Genomic DNA, 20,177 nt, shown 5'->3' with positions numbered 1-20,177 from the left:
ACTTACAGAGTCCCAAAGCTGTGGAATGATCTACCTGCTACTATAAGAGGCATCCCTTTAGTCTCAGCTTTTAAATCCTGGCTGAAAACTAACTACTTCAGTTTAACATATCCTCAGTACAGCTGCTGATTAGAAATACATACTGCATCTGTATATGTTAGTCATTTGTATAAAAATGTAAGTAACACAATAATTATGAACTATTACTAACCTTCTTTTATCATTTTCTTCTTGGTGTCCTTCTGTGGCACTTGATACCACTGCTCTACTGCCAAGCTGTTTTCCTGCCCTTGGAAAAACGCCTGAGATACTGGTAACTTTGGAATCATCAGATTAATAGATTCTGTCATCAAATTAGACAGCCCAGCACAAACTCTACTGTAGAATGCCCAGAAGGGGGTGGGTGGTCAGCTGGCTAAGGTCTCCAGGACTGTGATTCTGTCTGTTATAACTGACCATGGATCCCACAAGATGATTATTTTGTTCATGGATCCTTCTGAATGGAATTTTTGTTTTCCTCTCCTTCACTGTCAACTGGCTATAGTTCAGTGATAATATTAAAAGAATGATATTGTTATGTAACATTTAACTTAATCAGTTTGAAACTGTTTTGTCTTTAAACGAAACTGTGCTTGTGTGTATTCATTAAATAATTAGCATTTTTTTACTTTGTAATTGTATTTACCCATGATCTTGTTTCAGTGCTCTGACCCTGTACTCAGTGAAGATCGCTATACAAAAATAATCAGTGACTGCAGAGTGATCATTTATTCTCCTGCACTTATCCTTGGAAATTAGTGTAAGCAGACCTCACATTTCATTTTGGTATACAACAGAAGGTCTTCTACAATCTTGGGGCTTTGTTTACTGGACTTTGCACCTGCCTTTTTACAGATAATCTGTCTAATATGTTTGTGGATGTTGGGGTTTATTTAATCTTATTAACTGATGTCTGAAATTCTTATTTTTACTCTTATCATTATTAGTGATGCATTTTTACATATAAATATATAGAATTTATACATATAGAAAGTAATTGTATTCATAGTTTTTGCATTTTTTCTTCTAGTATTATAATTTATTGTGCTATGCTTATTTAGTAAAAAGTTTGTCAGTGGCATGTTTTATTGGCCATGTTAGATTTATCAACTATACCACTAGCAATAAATGTAATGCAATATGTAGTGCAACCTATTTAGAGAATAAAGTACAGACTGAAAGTGCATTATGATTTAAAAATCTATTTGAAAAGCTACCAGTTTGGAGGGCTGCATTTTGATGCAGTGGTAGAGCTGCTGCCTCACAGTAAGGAGACCAGGGATTGCTTCCTGGGTCCTCCCTGTGTGGAGTTTGCAAGTTCACCTCATGTGCTTGTGTGTTTCCACTGTGCACTCAGACCCCTTGTTTCTTTTTTCCTTAATTAGCAGCCAAACAATAATGAGATACAAAACAAGCCAACACATGACCAGCTAACCTGTATCCATCATACAGTATCTTAAAAGAAAGAAGGTGAAGGTCTCAGTAATGTTGATCTGCTCAGGTCGACAAAACATTTTGACAGTGTTCTTGGAAAAAGAAAATCAACAGTTTTGGAAATGTCTGATGTGGCAGAACGAGAACACCAACAAGTCATGGAATTAAATAATAGGTTTAATTCACAGTAAGAATCGGCTTCTGAGTAAGAAACAGGTTGGACTTTGAGCCCGGACTTGGCTGATCATCTGTTGGCTCAGTAACATCACATCTCATTTCTGTTGGGATGCCGTTTAAGGAAAAAATGTAGTAATTCAGTGGACTGAATCATAAAAAACAAGACAACTAAAATAAAGGGGAAAGAAGTCAATTGACAGCAAAAACTAGTCACTAATTAAGAAAACGGTTAGAATGAAAACTTGCAGCCACAGTAGCACTCCAGGACACTGGAGACCCATGGTTTATACAGAATATGAAGCAAACATAACATTATAAAAATGGCAGATGTTTACAAAAGGCAGTAGTCAAGGAACATAGTGCACATCAGTGGCTATTAACATTCTACAGAATATACAGTATATCATATTCTTTGTCTATTGTTGGTATTATACTGTTGGGGAGTAGTCTGTGAGAGACATGCAAGTAGGAATCTCTTAGTACTTTACAGACATGGCAATAAACTTGAACGTCCCTAGCCTAAAGACAATGAAACGTCCAGTACAACTACATGAAATAATTCTGAATAGACAGAATGTGTGTATATATCTTCCAAATAGTATATTGATTTTGCTTATACAGAACAATCAAAATGATTTCTCCCAAAAAAGATCTGCATTAAATAACAACTACAGCCCTGTTTCTTAATTGGCAGTTACTCTGGTATTAAAAATAGTAAAACCATTAAAGATCATTATTAAAACAACCAGGGCTAATAACAAATCTCTCTTTATTCCCCATTTGACAAGATAATAATAACACAAGTACTTCTAAATTTGATTTCCATCCACATTATGAAGTACAAACACAGAACAAGGTCAACTCAAAGCAGCAATTGGATTCAATTGTGTGACTGGCTACACTGAATATCTGCAGGCACTACAGCCCACCAGGACTGATGCCAAGTACCCCACAATGAGATAGTACAGATGCTAGTAAATAAGAAGTTCATTAAACCTTGACTTTAATAGAGGCAGCATTTGATTAAGAGATGACTCTTAGTGAAAACCTCCTGACAGAATTAAGTACCTTATTGATTCCATTATAGGAAAATGGCTGGACAGAAGCCAGTAGTGTTAAGTCCACATCACAGTGCATCTCCCGTCAACACAGTGTTTCTCATAAATATTTGCAAAGGACAATTTACAATTACAATTGCTGTCAAATGTGCTTCTGCATTGCGGTGTATGACAGGTATAATGCATGGGTGTTGGAGAATTGTCTCCCAGACTCACCTGAGGTATGCAATACCACTGCTGGATGAGTGGAGGCACTGTCACTAATGGTACAGTCTCTTTTTCTCTCTACAGTGCTGAGAAGACACCCAGTGATTGCAAATGATCCTGAGAAGCTCTGTCACTTCTGCTCAGGGCAGTATAAAACCATACATCTCTGGAAAAAGGCATCACATTTTTGACTTGAGCCGTCAGAGGACAGAATTCTCCAAAGCCAGACTTGCTCTACTGAGCCTTTTGAGGCACATTCGGCAAGTTTTCTGTATCTATATTAAATGGAGTGGCTTGGGTGTCACCCCAACTTACTTTTGAGCACCTTCAGATCTGTTGCTCATCCACATAAGGTAAATAATATTTTAACAAGATTTTGCAGGTTTTCACTTTCACACATTTGTCTAAAACAATGAAAACATTTTCAAACACTTAACAAAATCCACTGTGTTGGGTTAAAAATAAAAAAATCAGTTCAGCTGAACTTGTTTTTGTATGCCACTCTTTACAGAATTCTGGCTCAGCTTACAGCTAAAATAAAGGTTAAACACATACTCAGAACAATTTTAAACTGACAAACATAAACTCATTTTGTCAATAAAGGTTCATTAATATTTTAATTGTCAATTCACCATATCTTAATGGGAGGAGAGAAAACCAAAAAGACTCCAGTCAGAAGATTTCCTAGACAAAATAACCCTCTGCGACAGTTCTGGTGATTAGGCCATCTGGCTGCTCATTCCACTCCTGGACACTGTACAAAATGATAAAATATATGCTGAGCAGACTAAAAAGAAGAGTAGACCATTTCAAAGAGCTTCCAAGGCTCCTAGTATGTCTCATGTTTTTTCACATGGGCATACAGTCTGACAGTAACATCAAGTGTCACAGCATATATCAAGGTAAGAAACAGAACAGTTGAGGAATAGTAACAGCTTATAATTATTGCCAATTTTTATACTTAAGAAACTGAAATGCATAGCTAGTCAGCAGTTCTAGTCAGGGTATGCTAAACTAAAGTAGCAACTCTTAAGCCTGGATTTAAAAGCTGAGACTAAAGGAACATCTCTTATATAATCAGGCAGATCATTTACAGATTTGGTGCCCTGGAGATAAAAACTTGGGATAACAACCCATTGTTATTTTCTTAATCTTTACAACCTTTATTATACCAGCATGTTGAAACTATAATGAACATCTGGTACTGTATGTACAAGTTCTGATAAATGTCATACATAAGCCATCAAAAACTTTAAATTAAAGAAAAAGGACGGCTTGAAATCAGCCTTAAGCTTAACTGGAAGTCAGTTTAAAGAATTAAGGACAGGAGTTATGCAATTGTAATTTCCAGTTATAATAATCATTCCTATAACAACATTTTTAAATAACCAAAAGCTGCATTAGAACATTTTAAATAGCATGTAAATATAGCATTACAATTGTCAATTCTATTAAAAAAATGCTTGAATTAGATTTTTAGTATCCTTCATATTTACATCCATCCATTATCCAACCCGCTATATCCTAACTACAGGGTCAAGGGGGTCTGCTGGAGCCAATCCCAGTCAACATAGGGCGCAAGGCAAGAACAATTCCCAGGCAGGGCGCCAACCCACTGCAGGGCTCACACAAACACACCAAGCACACACTAAGGGCAATTTAGGATCGCCTAAAGTTGAAAAATGTTAAGAAATGAGGAATCAAAACACAGAGACACACAAATGATAAATAATTCCAAAACTCTTAATAGTAAAACAATATTCAGTTTATTAGATAAAATGATTTAATAAAAAATGAAATTTTTACACTGTTTTAACAGTGTTTGAGGTAAAGTGTTTTGCATTGATATGTTTCATTTACCGCACAGTAAAATCTTTGATGCCAAACTTTCACTTTGATGCTAAGTATTGCATCAAAGTTGTCAGACTATTTTTTATTAATGTTTGTAATACATATTAAAAGACTATGCATTTCAATTATTATATTTTTATAGAAATATCTGCAATTCTGTTATCAATATATAGATGTTTCCTGTGTGTATAATTTACATTCATTAAAAAAAAAAACTATGGTTACATAGGTAACAGAACAAATATTAACATAATAACACTTAACACAAAAAACAAACAGTTATCTCTCCAATAAACACTCCATTCAGCTCATAAATTAGCTTTAGAGCATCTTTAAGCCTTAAAATCTTACTATTTCATTGGCTTGGCAGGATTTCGCTGTAACCTCTAAGCTACTTAAGCAACAGACAAGTTAGTTGTAATTTAAATGAAACAAATGTTTATTCTTGCAAAATAACTGCTCTGCTTTGAATTCTTAGATCTATATATTGGCATAGACACTAAGCAAGAATACCAATGATAAGTAGGCTATAAGTGTGGCATATTTGCAAACTAGTTCAAAATGTAGCCAATTAAAATTTCTTAGATGACCACTTGTTGCTTTTTCTTGCTCACTGAATTATATAGGGCATATTAAGACATTTAAGAGAGATTAAACAGTAAACAGTTACAGTACTTCATTCTGACCTGTTAACAAAAGAACATCAAATGTGCCTAATGCATGCTTCAATGATCATTTTCTTAATTGGACACAGCACTGATTTTTCAATTATGGCTACCCCTTGATGAATATCTAGTAGAGTTTATTACAGTTATTTCTGACCTCTTCTTCAAACTTGCTAATACACAATGTTTTCTATCTCTTTATTATCCATGACAATCATTCTGGTATTTCAACTTGCAGTTATAAAAAAAATGTTTGTATAATATTACATACAGTATTTAGTATTCTGTGCATAATATACATTCTCTCTCTAGCCTAGTATTGGTCTCCGTGTTAAATCCTACTCAAGACAAAATATTTATTATGTTTTTGTTAATCCAAACTGCCAGGAATTTAAAGGTGCTGTATATGCACTTCTAAAGTTGTTCATTCTAGAACAAAGATAGGTGGCTACTAAGTTTCCTTTGTCTTTTTCTGTGCCTTTATTAAAAGAGATCATAAATCTCTAAACCCTGATTAGAAGTAACAGTTTGTATATTAGTTTATTTTGGACTGGCATAACTAGCACAAGGTGGTTTTATAGCCAGCAAAATATCTTTACAGAACAGTTTTCATTCTCTGGGTCAAAGGTGGCAGTGCTGTGGAATTAACAGTATGCGCAAAGTTAACAGCTACCTGCTATAAAAAAGAGTTAATCTCTAGAATACATTATTGTGTTCTCAGAGTTCAGTTACAAGTAAATCTGTCTTCCAAAAAAAAACACACGTGAACGAACGCTCAGTGCTTTTTATTCTTCAAAGGTAGTGATTCCAGTTTAGCTCAAGTATACTCACCTGTTAATATATCAATAACAAGGAAAAAAACAAAAACATTACCATTTACATATGTGCAATGGATTGCCAAGAAACTGATAATGCACAGGGGCACTGCAACAGCATACAAACAGCAATTAAAGCGGCATGCAGTTTACATTTTGTATTCCATCATTAATTTCCATCTGACTACTGTGATGTAGGATATGGAAAACATCTTATCAGTTTATGTTCAGTAATATTTATGAAAAAAATAAAAACAGGGTTCCTACAGAAGTCCACGCCATGTATTTTCATGGTCTCTACTTTTTTCAGCTTGTCGGTATGCTCCACCGCCAGCACAGAATACCTGATTCACCAAGCAATTTGCATTTCTCAGTATAAAAATAAACCAAACTAATCAAGTCAGATATGACGCATGACCAGTGTGAAAGTATTAAAAGGATTTGCTTAAACTAACCATGACACCTACTATATATCTATTTTAAATGTAAAAATTTTAACTCTTTGTACATCTTTCAGCTTCTCCCAAATTTAAATGTAGTATAAAAGTTAATTTTTTAAAATTGAATCAGATGTGGCTTTCAGAAAAATGTAATATTTTTAGAAAACCCTGCAGAAATAATACCCATGTAATAACATTAACATTTAAAAATATTAATAAACACTACTATTACTTAACCTTTTGTTACTATAACATAATTAGGCACCTGGAATATTTCTTTCACAGCTTGGCTTTTGGTAGCATCTTTCCATGAGTGAGAAGAAAGCTATGAAGAGTATCAAGGTATTCCTTGGGATGCTGGCGCAGATGTCCTGCATGTACAGAGTTTTTCCAGCATTTCCCTACTACAGTGATCTTCTGCTTTTCAAGCCACAATTGCATCAGTTTCTCAACCGCCTTGTGGTCACTCAGTGGGTCATTCTCACAGTAGAAAAAGAGGGCAGGTGATGCAACAGGTGTATCATAGAACGTATCTATTGCATTGTTGTAATAATCCACAGTATAACCTTTTAGAAGGTTAAAATACAGCATTGTGGTCTTCTCAACTAATGCTTCGACTTTGGGAAACAAAACTTTTGCAATCCCTAAAAAAAAAAACAAATAAAACTTTGTTATAATTATATTTACATAGAATGGGTAATATTTAAAAATATATGCAAGTAATATTTAAAAATATAGGCAAGTGGCAAGAGATGCTACAATGTTTGTAAGAGTTGAACTGTCTGCAGAACATCAAGAAAGGTTCTGTGAAAACAGATTTTCCTGTGCCCTGCAACACACCATTCCTTAGAGCTCATCGACATTTCTGGTACACAGCAACTTGACAATATTTTCTACAACTCAACTGAAAATTATTTTTTCATTTTATTGTATACTTCTAATAACATAACATGAGGGGCACAATGCAATGTTTTCTTTAGATTGTTTACTTCTCCATACTCCAATTGATTTTTATTAATTTTCATACATTGGTTAACAATTTGACTGAATGAGACTTCCTAGACTTCTCCATCAGTGCCAAGGACCAAAGACAACCATGCTAAGCCACCTGTTTTATTTCCACTACTTTTTTCCAAATGCATGCCAAATGGAACAGCTTTAGAAAAAATAATTGTGGTATCAGGGTCATATATTATGGATGCTGCCACTTCAGAGATTTGCATTGGGAACTTCATTGACAATATTACCGAGAGGTGTTGCACTTGTGATGTCACCAGAATGACCATGTAAAGGTCTGGGCAGGCATTTGTAGACCACCAGAGTCTACAGATAAATCTCTTATGTCATGTGAATCCTTTGGTAAAATACTTCCTGGGTTTAGAACTTTGATTTTGTCTTACATATCTCACATTTTTAACTAATGATTTAAACTTGTTAACAACTGGAGGTGGCAGGGTTAAAGATGCTAAGATTTGTATTGGGTGTGACGAGGATGGATAGGATTAGAAATGAGTACATTAGAGGGTCAGCTCAGTTGGGAGACAAAGTCAGAGAGGCGAGATTGCGTTGGTTTTGTCATATGCAAAGGAGTGATGCTGAAAGAGAAAGAGAATGTTTATGGATGTGGTTAGAGAGGACATGCAGGTGATGCAGATGAAAGAAAGATATGGAAGAAGATGATCTGCTGTGGCAACCCCTAACTGAAGCAGCCGAAAAGAAGAAGAACATATTTGCTTTACTTTCAGTTTTAAGATTGGCTCACTCTCCGACTATGTTTCACATCTTGATTCTTTTCATTAAAAAAAAAATCCTTAATGTCTTTTCTTGAGTCAGTACATTACAAAGCAGTCTGCACAGGCCCCCATTGTTTTTACAATATACTCATGAAGAAACACTATTATTTGTATCTTGTCATTAATGTTGCAGTAAGATAAAAATCCAAGATGAACAAAAAGAAATCAGTGTAACATAGTTTTTTTGTCTGTAGCCACTTTATATGTAACTGATGCTGTTTTATAAAACATAAAAAAGCATTTTGTTATCTGTTACAGAAGATCTGTGAATTACATTTCACAGACTCTGCTGCTTAGGAGCAAAATTACCAAGTTAATCAAAAACATTATTGATTATTACATTTTTCATTTTTGTAGGATGAAAGATAAACCAATATTTGAAATTAACAAAAAGAAACAGATGTCGTCATTGTTTAATTTCCACAAAACCAGACAAATAAAAATGCTACCATTAGTGAACTGCAGTACCACTGTACAGCTCACCTTGCTTAAATTTCAATTACAGATCAAAGTCTCAATAAAAATGACTTCTAGGCTAGGTCTTCATTCAATAGTGTTTAAATTAGCTTTTGTAGGAGAAACAGAATGCTAGTAAATCAGGTCGTCACCACTACTCCATAACGAACATGTGATTCAGATTATAATGTTAGTGCTTCTCCCTTTTGCATTCCAGACTGAAAAGCCACTGAAAGAATTATTAACAAGGTCAAGTAACACTGAGGTACTTTACAAGGGCAAAGTCCCAAAAGCATACACTTCACCTTTTATAGAAGGTACTTTATACAACAGTATGTTTAAAAGAAATGTTATACCTGAAAACTAAACAGCCAATATCTGTTAAAGTACAATAAGCGTGTTACAATATATATTAACACAGTTACTATTCTTTTAGACCCAACAGAGTCACTGTGGTATACTTTCATATGCCCCCGATATTTGCTTTAAAGATGTATTTATAAATTTTATTAGCAAAATCTGTCTTCCCAAGTGGCTTACAATTGTTGCCAATCAGAGAATTAATAAGGATCCTAATTACTAAACATAAAACAAATGCCTTAAAAATTGCAGAAAATTTCCACTTTGAAATGGAGAATGTTCTTCAAATTGATTTCAACGCTTTAGAAGTAAGTTAAGCAAAATGACACCTTTTATTGGCTAACTAAAAAGATTACAATATGGAAGCTTTTGAGGCAACTCAGGCCCCTTCTTCAGGCAATCGTCAGATGATACACATATTTTGTAAGTATGGTGTATCCAAACATGTTTCACTTCATTCCTTCTCTACATATGTAATACCTTTCACCTCTAGGGGAAAGATTACTGGCAGGTAGCATCTTGAACACTAAAATTACCAAAGTCCTTTGATAGCAGTTGAAACACACACGCTAATATAAGAACTGAGACAAAGATACAAATGCAATCAAGGATCAGAATTACATTATAAAGTATAAATTTATTTTCAGAGCAGATAATATTTCGAAAAAGAGCAACAAGTTTGGCACAAGGGATAGTGGTTATGTTACCCAACACCAGGCGCTCACATTTAATTCCAATTTATTTACAGACTGGCATATCAATCAAATGCCCATTCCTAATATTTAGTTATCACTAGTCCTCATTTTATGCAAATTATACTCATTTTATTTCAATGATACAACTGAAACTTCATCAGAGCTTTCTCATCTTATATTTTGCCTCATTGAAATTAAAACCTGAATGGAGCAGAACTCTTTAAACTTAAATTGAACTCCTTTAAACAAAACTGAACTCCTGCAAATTGGCACTAAAGCGCAAAAATAAGCTCCTTTTCAGTCACTCTTCAAAGTGATCTCATTAGACCCTCTTCTAATGCAGGGAATGTTGGTGTCATTTTTGATTCCTCCCTTTCTTTTTCCACTCACATAAACAACATTAAGAAATTTTCTTACTTCGACCTCTGTAACATATCCCGTGTTCACTTATTCCTCTCCTTTTTCTAATCCTGAGAATCTTGTCAATGGCTTTATCTCATCCCACATTGATTACTGTAACTCCCCTACTGGCAGGTGCCCCTTCAGATCTTCTATCACAGCTCCAGTTAATTCAAAACTCTGCTGAAAGAATCCTTACATGGACCAGCAGCAGCAAGTACATCATACCCATCCTGCTTCGCCTTCACTGACTCCCTGTGTCTTACCAGATTGAATACAAAATTTTCTTAATAAATTGTAAAAATTTGAAATGGCCTGGCACTGGACTACATCGTTGAACTACTCCATCACTGTGCTCCTCTGATTCTTGCAATCTTGTTGCGGCTCACGCTAACCTGCACACTATGAGTGACAGGGCCTTCAGCTGTATAGAGCCCAGACTTTGGAATGAACTCCCTAATTAATTAGATCAGTTGACTCCATTCATTCTTTTAGAAAAAAAAAAACATAATAAATTACTGATCTGCTCAGGAAGGCTTTCAACTTAACCTAACATTCTGTCCCTTCTTTCAGTTTTCCTCTTTGTCCGGATGCTCAGGGTAATCGATGTGTGTTATATCACAAATTATGTTATTTTTTCTGGCTTTTCTTCTAGCATTGAATTTACTTTTTTACTCTGATGTATTGTCTTTTATTCTATTTAATGCTTCTTATATCCTGTATTTATCTGTTTTAGTATGCTATGCAAAAAATATTTGTATCCTATTTATATCCTGCTTTTCTTTCTGACACTCTGTGAAGCACTTTCAGCATGGGAAAGATCCATCCATCTATCCATTATCCAAACAGCTATATCCTAACTACAGGGTCATGGGGTTCTGGTGGAGCCAATCCCAGCCAGCACACGGCGCAAGGCAGGAAACAAACCCCGGGCAGGGCACAGACACACATACCCACACACCAAGCACAGACTAGGGACAATTTAGGATCGCCAATGCACCTAACCTGCATGTCTTTGGACTGTGGGAGAAAACCGGAGCACCCAGAGGAAACCCACGCAGACACAGGGAGAACATGCAAACTCCATGCAGGGAGGACCCGGGGAGATATATATCTATATCTTCTTATATAATATGCTACCGTGGCTGTTCATTTGTCTGTCCAGGATTTTAAATCACAGGTAGATCGCAAACCGTTTGACCTATTGACTTGAACTTTGGTACACATGTACTGCGTGACCTCTAGTATCCACTTTCAGGGTGATGATTGACCTCCACAGTTATTCCTATTTTTATTTTATTGTAGAATTAACTCTCAGCAGCAGCCAGCAGGGCGCCCATGCAGCGCATACAGGTGCCGTTCTCATTCCCTACCACTTTCGCCGTGACTTCCCCTACCTCTTCATCTTAAATTATTCTTAAGGCAGATTGAAGACTTAAGTGCCAGCTTAAGTGAACAATTAAGAAAAACATACTAAGTAATTGCAACAAAAAAAGCACTAACAATCAATTTTAATGTGAAAATATGCCATCGAAAGAAGAGAAGCGAGCCGCTAGGGTTAAGAAAAGAAGAGCTGCTCAGGAGCAGCAAACACATCAATCTTTGAGCAAACAAATGGTAAAGTACAGAGAAAGAGTCTGAAAACTGTGAATCAAGTGTATTCACTGCACGTCATTGTGCAGTACACCGTTACTGGTATATATATATATATATATATATATATATATATATATATATATATATATATATATATATACCAGTAATGTGGCATACTGCACGATAACGTACAAATATATATACTGTATTATTAATGCTTCTTCCTAATATTTACATTTTCTACTCCAGCTGTACAAACAGTAAATAGCTAGAAAACCTTTCAAGGTATTCTTTCCCCCTCAAACCTGATTTTCACTGTACTCATGCTGTTGTGGGTGTCTTCTTATTTCAACCAGCTGCACACATGACCCTACCTGGGCAAAACCCACATAAGCAAAGGAAATAACAGGTGTATGTTCTTATCCCTTTTACTTATGGAGATAATATGGTAACACATACTGGAAAAGTATAATGTAGTGTTCTAGTCTTCTAGTCTTTGGGTAAAATTATATGTGAGAAAATTTGTAGTCCTGCATTTTGGTAAGAGTGAAACAAAATAAAGAAATAGCAAAGATGCTTATAGTTTCTGACATTTTCACTTTTGAAGATCAATAACATATTAGATGTTACAGGAAATGTAACAAATACCAATTTGTATATTATATAGAGCCATGTGATAAAATGATAAAAAAAAGCTAAAAACAAGAAAAATTATCTGAAACATACAATGTGAACCCTAGAGGCTTCAAAAACATACTGATCATATATACAAATTCTTAAGCAATTTCCCAGGTCTTTGAAGAATATAGGATAAGACAGTAATTTTCCAAAAACACAATTATATATACACACAAGTGCGAAGAATGACTCTGGTAATAATAAGCCAGTTAAGTTTACTTGCATGATAGGAAAAGTGAACAATTACTAAAGACAAAGATGCAATTCAGAATGGATGTATCAGCAGATAATCCCCATTATGGCAGAGAGACCATGACTTACCAACATGCTTTAAGTTTTATGAAGCCATACCTGCAGACATAATTATGTAACTTAACAATTTATAAGGCAGGCTTACCATCTAACCACAAAATACACTGATTAAAGGTGTGGTGTTCAAATATGTTTCAACTAAGAAAATGGGGCAAATAAGTAGAAAATCAGTAGGATCACCAACCCAGAAACTGAACAAGACCCAGGAGACTAGAAAAGCTCTTTCTAATGCATAAAAAAAGACAGAATAAAACAGCAGTAATGGTGAGATGTACAGTGAATTCAGACAGTATGCAGACAATTTACTTTTTTCATATTTTTCTACATTGCAGGCAATCCACCTATAAAGAATTCTCAATTACCTCATTCAGTGTAAAAGTTTCTAATTACACATGCACTTACAAAGCAGATTTTTTAAATTAATATTATTTTTTTTTAAGATTCTGAATTATGAAAAAGCATGCACAGACTTACACAAACAGTGATAAACACTCACTAGCACCTGGAAATGGTAAATAAATAAATGAATACTTTCTGTCCATTATTTCAATAGCTTCATATACATCCATGCTACAGGCAATGAAGCCACCAAGCACACTTTTATTGGCTGGTTAAGTACTGCCAGGAAAACTTTAATGCTTTGCTTCTAATAGTTCCATGTAGAAAGTCATTGTTATGCTAATGCAATGAAAGCTGTGTGCTTAGGAAAATGTAGCCATGCTTGTCTCCAACTGCAGGAATATGAATATTACAGTCAATTAATACCTTTCATTTTTACATAAGGCAATATGTCAAATACCTGTGAAATGTTCTACTCCACTGTAGAAACAGCCAAAAATACAGTATGAACTGTAGTAACAACACCAGGATGAGAATAAAAATAAAACATGCACTTTTACAAATATGAAATTTCAGTTCTCTTACCTGCTGCCATATGCTCTAGTGTGCCTACTACAAGGCTATCATAAATCTGACCATAGACCCTTTTTGTTAAACTTTCCTGCAGCTTGGGCGTCTGGGAAGCATTTAGCAGCATCTGTGCAAAAGTGTATCCTCCTATAGAAAATGCATGGATTAAAAGGGGACGGGATACAAAGCTTTCACTCTGAAGCACACCCAGGACTTGGGCACCATACTCCAAGCCCCACTTAGGCCAAAGGAAGTGGCGGACTTCACTCTCCACAGTAAGAATATCATAGCCATGCTTGAAATAAATTTCACGATACTTTTCCACAGCTTTAGACTGAGAGCCCAACCAGGGCAGAAGCAAAAGAAGGGGCTTAGACAGATCAGAAGTTGCTGATGTTATTTTATATTCATTTTTGTAAAACGTGATGGTTTTTGAAATTTTCTGGATTTTGACTCCAGTGTTGATTGCTGCTCTTTGCATAATGTTCTATCACCGTTCCTAAAAAAAAAAAGAAAAAAAAAGTTTTAATAAAATGGCAAAGTAACATTTGAAATTTGAGAAAGAAAGCAAATACAAAATGGGATGATGCAAAGAATATAATGTTGAAAAGATAAAACAATATACAATACACAACATCTAGTGTGTGCATTTTTAAGATGTGCGAGATAAACCACAGAACCAGCAGAAAAAGCTACCACGTAAAGACAGCTAACTTTATCACATTTATTCAAACACCAGTAACGGCGTACTGCACGATAACATGCAGTGAATACACTTGACTTGAGCATTCTTAGTTTTCATCCTCTTTCTCTGTACGTTAAGCATTCGTTTGCTCAGAGGTTGATGCGCTTGCTGCTTCCTGAGTAGCTCTTCTTTTCTCCACCCTAGCGGCCAGCTGCTTCTCTTCTTTCGTGTTAAAACCAATTTAGTTTTTGTGTTGCAATTACTTTAGTACATTTTCTTTAATTTTTCACTTAAGCTGGCACTTAAGTCTTCAATCTGCCTCAAGAATGATTAACGAATGTGGTAGGGAATGAGAATGGTGCCCATATGCATGCACCGCACGGCTGCCCTGCTGCATGCTGCTGAGAGTTGATTCTACAATAAAATAACAAAAGTAATAAAATTCATCACCCCCGAAAGCGGACAGTAGATGTCACGTAGTATATGTGTACCAAATTTCAAGTCAATAGGTGAAACGGTTTGATAGCTACAGGTGATTTAAAATCCCGGACAAACAAATGAACAGCCATTTAGCGTATTATATAAGAAGATATACTAATGGAGCCAATGTTTAGGAGCACTATACTAGTATCGTTTAGGACTTTTACTCTCAATGGCATGGACTCCACAAGATGTTGGAAACATTCCTTTGAGAATCTGGTCCATGTTGACATAATTGCATCACACAATTTCTGCAGATTCGTCAGCTGCACATTTGTGTTGTGACCTTCTATCACATTCCAAAGGTACTCTATTTGATTCAGACCTGGTGACTCGGAAGACCACTGAAGAACACTTAAACTCATTGTCATGTTCATGAAACCAGTTTGAGATGACTTTTGCTTTGTGACATGTTGCATTATCATGTTGGAAGTAGCCATTAGCAGCCTGGACAGTTGACACAAGGCAGATCTGGTGCATCGATTCTTGCTGTTTCTGCCAAAAATTTGACCCCACCATCAGTGTGTCTCAGCAGAATTTAAGACTCATCAGACCAAGCTATGTTTCTTCTGGTACTCAGCTGTCCAGTTTTGGTGTGCTTCTGTTCACTTCAGTTCTTGGCTGACAGAAGTGGAACCCTATGTGGTCTTCTGCTGTTGTAGCCGATATGCTTCAAATGTTCAATGTGTTGTGCATTCTGAAATGCTGTTCTACTGTCCACACTTGTACAGAAAGGATATTGTAACTCAGATAACCATTCTGCCAGCTCAAACCTGTTATAACCATTCTCCTCTGACCTCCTTCATCAACAAAACAGAAATTACAAAGTGTTTTTTATACTATTCTGAGTAAACTCTAGAAATTGTTGACAGTGAAAAGCCCAGGAGATCAGCAGTTGCACAAATATTTTAACCATCCTGTCTGTCACCAACAATCATGCCATGGTCGAAACCACTGAGATCACAATTTTTCCCCATTCTGGAGTTGGATGTGAACATTAACAGAAGCTCTTGACCTGTATCTGCAGGATTTTATGCATTGTGCTTCTGCCACATGAGTGGTAGATTAGATAATTACCTGGTTATGCAGGTGTACAGGTGTTCTGAATAATTTGTTCGGTCAATGTGTTTAAAGGTCAGTTCATAACTCATAAAAATATAAAAATCATAAAGGTACAGAGCATTGTGACACTGGATAGATGTATTGAGAAAAAGACATCAGCCACAGACAGCACTATATTTACAAAGTGTGAATCCACTTTAGTAATGGTACAGTCCAACATCCACAATGGCATGCACGTTAGCTTGACTGGTAATTCTAAATTGGCCCAGTGTAAGTTTTTCTGAGTGGGCCATACAGTGGACATGCACCATGCCCAAGTCTTGCTCTTACTTTGAATCCTTTTCTAGGCTCCATTCCTATCACCAGCCTCAACTGGATGACACAGATTTGAAATTGTTATTAGCTATGAAATCACACTGAATCTCAAAAAATAAAGTTTAGAACATACCCATTACACATGTGACAGCTGATACTTCCTTTCATACCTAATGCACAGTAGCCAGTCTTCCATCCTAGCATTATGAAAAAACAAGTTGAACGTGAATTCTACCCATTTCTTTATATCGTACATGCTGCTTGGAATAAGTATAACAGTAGAGGCAGGTTCTTCACGAAGTTAATTATTTTAACTGCCTCATCCAAGACATTCTTGTGATCTACTTACATTTTTTTGCCAGCTGGTGCCTGCCTGTGTAAACAGAAGCCTACAGATATCATAAGCTGAACAACAGCTCTCCAGCACATAATAACACACATTCGCTCTAGCCCATTTTGACCATTCTATCCGGCTGCAGCAATTGAATATATAGGTAAAGGCTTACAGAAGAGTAAGTCTTTGTGCATGTCCAGATTATGTTTATGACTAACACATGCAATAAGATTTTAAAGGTTTGGTCTATTGGAAAGGTCTATTGATCAATCCAGTTGCAGCATATAAAAAAGGCTGTCATGCACTCTTCCTAGCAGCTACCAAGTTACGTTATGTGCCATTTCATTAATCCTTCATTGAATGACGTTTTATGAAAGTGATATGAGATTTAGCTGCCTGCGAGCCATCTCCCCTAAAATTTAACAGCTGCCATCTCTTTTGCAGCAGGCAAAATCAAAATTTTTTGCATTTTATGAGGCTTTCCAGTCTTATATGCTGTGCTGCATAGTAAGATGATTCAAATGCATTAGCATTTTTGTTTAATGCAAAAGCAAAGTCATGATTTTTTTCTCTTGCTCTGGTATTCTCTAAGTTTGTTTACAAAAAAATGTATATGTTAGTAAATATGTTCACTGTGTTTTGTGTTCAGGTGTTGACATAATTTGTCAAAGGCTTTGTTTTATTGCACCCATGGCTCATTCTCAGGCTTGACACACGTAAGGCCAGATACTCACTGCTGCATTTTCTCTTTCTTGATTTGGGTTTTGGGATATCCAATATCGAAGCACTTTCTTTGTTTGTAGATGGACCAACAAAACAACAAAATTGTGCTAATGACACAGATGAAGAGACACAACATTGAAAAGAAGCAAAAACTATGACTCAGCAACATGCAAGTTAAACACCTCAGCAACGGAGGGCAAGGTTTGAAGTTTTCACTAAAAACATTGTCTATTTGGATGTATTTTCTCAAGACAAAGATTAATACGACTCATATAACAGTGATATGGTTAAGATATGGTATCGTTAGTGATGGGCAGAGTGAATCCTCATGAAACATTAAAACATTTGAAACAATTATGGATTACAATAAAATGAATAAAACTTAAAAAAAAAAGAAAAAAAAGAAACATTTGAAACAATTGTTTCGGAAATGTTGTCGAAGCTTAGAAGAATTTGACATTCACCTCTCTAGTGACATCTGCTGAGCATTTGCATTAATGTTACAAAAAGTTATGGTCTAGTTCAATGACATCTGTCAGTCAGTCAGTCATCATCATCATCCAACCCGCTATATCCTAACACAGGGTCACGGGGTTCTGCTAGAGCCAATCCCAACCAACACAGGGCACAAGGCAGGAACAAATCCCTGGGCAGGATGCCAGCCCACCGCAGGGCGCACACACACATACACACACAAAAGAACACACTAGGGACAATTTAGGATTGCCAATGCACCTAACCTGCATGTCTTTGGACTGAGGGAGGAAACACAGGGAGAGCATGCAAACTCCACGCAGGGAGGACCCAAGAAGCGAACCCAGGTCTCCTTACTGCGAGGCAGCAGCGCTACCGCTGCACTACCATGCCACCCTCATTGACAACTGTTAAACGTTTATTACTTTGCTTCTAAAACTTTTTAAATAAGAGAAGGGTTTGACAGACACTGGAGTCTGATGTCTAAAAAATAAAAAAAGTATATATTGTGGAAGTTTAGCCCCTTAACACAGACAGACACAACACCAAATGTCCAAAACACACACATTTAATATTCAATATTCAAGGACAGTAAAGCCTTAAATGAAGTCACAGCAGATGCCTGCTTTGGGTAACAGGATAAGAAAAAGAAAAGGGAAACGTTAAATGTGTCAGTGACTTGGATTTCATAACTGGAAGGTGGTTTAAGAATACAGAAAAGGACAGAAGCTCAGTCTTTAATAATTATATTTACATAAATGATTTATTCTGCTGTGCTGCAGAAGGATGACTTCTTATTTACTGATCACTCGCCAGCCTTTGACAAGATGCATTCACAATGGACGGATGTTGCTGACAAAGTCAGGTGCTGTTTTGAAAGTGTGGGTCCAGATATGCTTATCCAAACTGCTCCTTCTTGCCAGTACTGGAGTGATCTTTATGTCCACCTTAAGATTGAATTTGCAAAGTTACTTGACAACTTTTTTGTCTCATTAACTCAAGTCCCAAAGCTCGCACAAATTGCAAAAGACACTGTCACTGCCACTGATTCTGTTTTGAAAACTTTTGTAATTAGCTATGCAGCACACGCATTTACTCACATTGTATTCTGGAAATCAACAATACATATCAGCTACAGATCTGAAAATCAAATACTAAAAACGTATAATGAGGGGTGTCTTGCACGTATACTGTACTATTGTGATGACCTTGTCAGTTTTGTAAACTCAAACGTGAAGCGTCTCTAACCATCTCTGACATGATCGACATGGGGTAGCACAGAAGCTGGACTGTTTGAAATAAGCATGGTACCTTACGGCAAATATGCTAATCAATTAATGTATACGAGACTCCACATAAAAAACCTGGTATCCCGTGTGAATTTTTTATAATGTCTCTTAAACATATTTATAAACTTATGAGTAAGTAATACATAACTGTTTTTAAAAGGTGTTCATACTTGCTCTGACATTGCACCACATGCAAGTCCTACCTACGGCAAGATTCAAGCTCATGTCAGAGCACTGTGCAAATGGAGAAAACCCAGTATATTTACTGGATGAGCCAAACAAGACTGGTGAAAGTTTTGACCAATAGTGCTTCTGACTGGGGAGATGCCAGTGACATCATGGTGCTAGTGTCCCTCCAAATCATGTGACAAGCGCATTTGAAACAAGCCTAGAAATGATCCCGAAGACCACAGGTCAGGTCAGGGAACATGAAATGTTAGACCGCATTGCCGCACCCACCATACGACACAACAGTTTGGGATCATGGTTGGCAACCCCCCCAGGCAAACACGCAGTCCACTCCCACCCTCCGGAAATGACCCTCTATTTTCCGCAGCCAGGTGTTACGTGGGTGTCCCCTTGGCCAGCCACTCGGGTCCTCAACAGTAAGGATCCTGTGAGCCAGATCACCCTCTGGGAATCGGCCCACATGACCATAGTGCTGTAACTGACCTCCCTCACAATGCCGGTAATGTGCCGCATCCGGGACTCCATGAGCAACCACTAATTCGACACAAAGTCAAATCAGAAGTACCCAAGGATTCTCTGAAGAGACACAATACCAAAGTAGTCCAATCTTCATCTCAGGTCACTGGATAGTGTCCATGTCTCGCAACCATATAGCAAGACAGGAACCACCATAACTCTAAAGACTTGGACGTTTGTCCTTATGCATAGATATTGTGAGTGCCACAGACCCCTTTCCAGTGAC

The 20,177-nt window shown here is 36.6% G+C and overlaps 1 protein-coding gene across 1 annotated transcript in view; it reads right to left on the bottom strand.

Annotated features, from left to right (window-relative positions):
* Positions 1-4,664: 4,664 nt before the first annotated feature.
* The window catches only part of si:dkey-5i3.5 (uncharacterized protein LOC565091 homolog), a 30,216-nt gene continuing 14,703 nt past the window's right edge, over positions 4,665-20,177 (bottom strand). The window contains exons 2-3 of the mRNA XM_039761448.1: positions 13,900-14,383; positions 4,665-7,330 (exon numbers count right to left, since the gene is read on the bottom strand). Coding sequence (XP_039617382.1) covers positions 6,966-7,330; positions 13,900-14,365 — 831 coding nt within the window. The 5' untranslated portion in view covers positions 14,366-14,383 and the 3' untranslated portion in view covers positions 4,665-6,965. The remainder of the gene's footprint in view (positions 7,331-13,899; positions 14,384-20,177) is intronic.

Source organism: Polypterus senegalus, chromosome 8, assembly GCF_016835505.1.
Source record: "Polypterus senegalus isolate Bchr_013 chromosome 8, ASM1683550v1, whole genome shotgun sequence".
NCBI lineage: Eukaryota > Metazoa > Chordata > Cladistia > Polypteriformes > Polypteridae > Polypterus > Polypterus senegalus.
The sequence above is the reverse complement of the archived record's forward strand: the minus strand, read 5'-3'. Positions and strand labels throughout refer to the sequence as shown.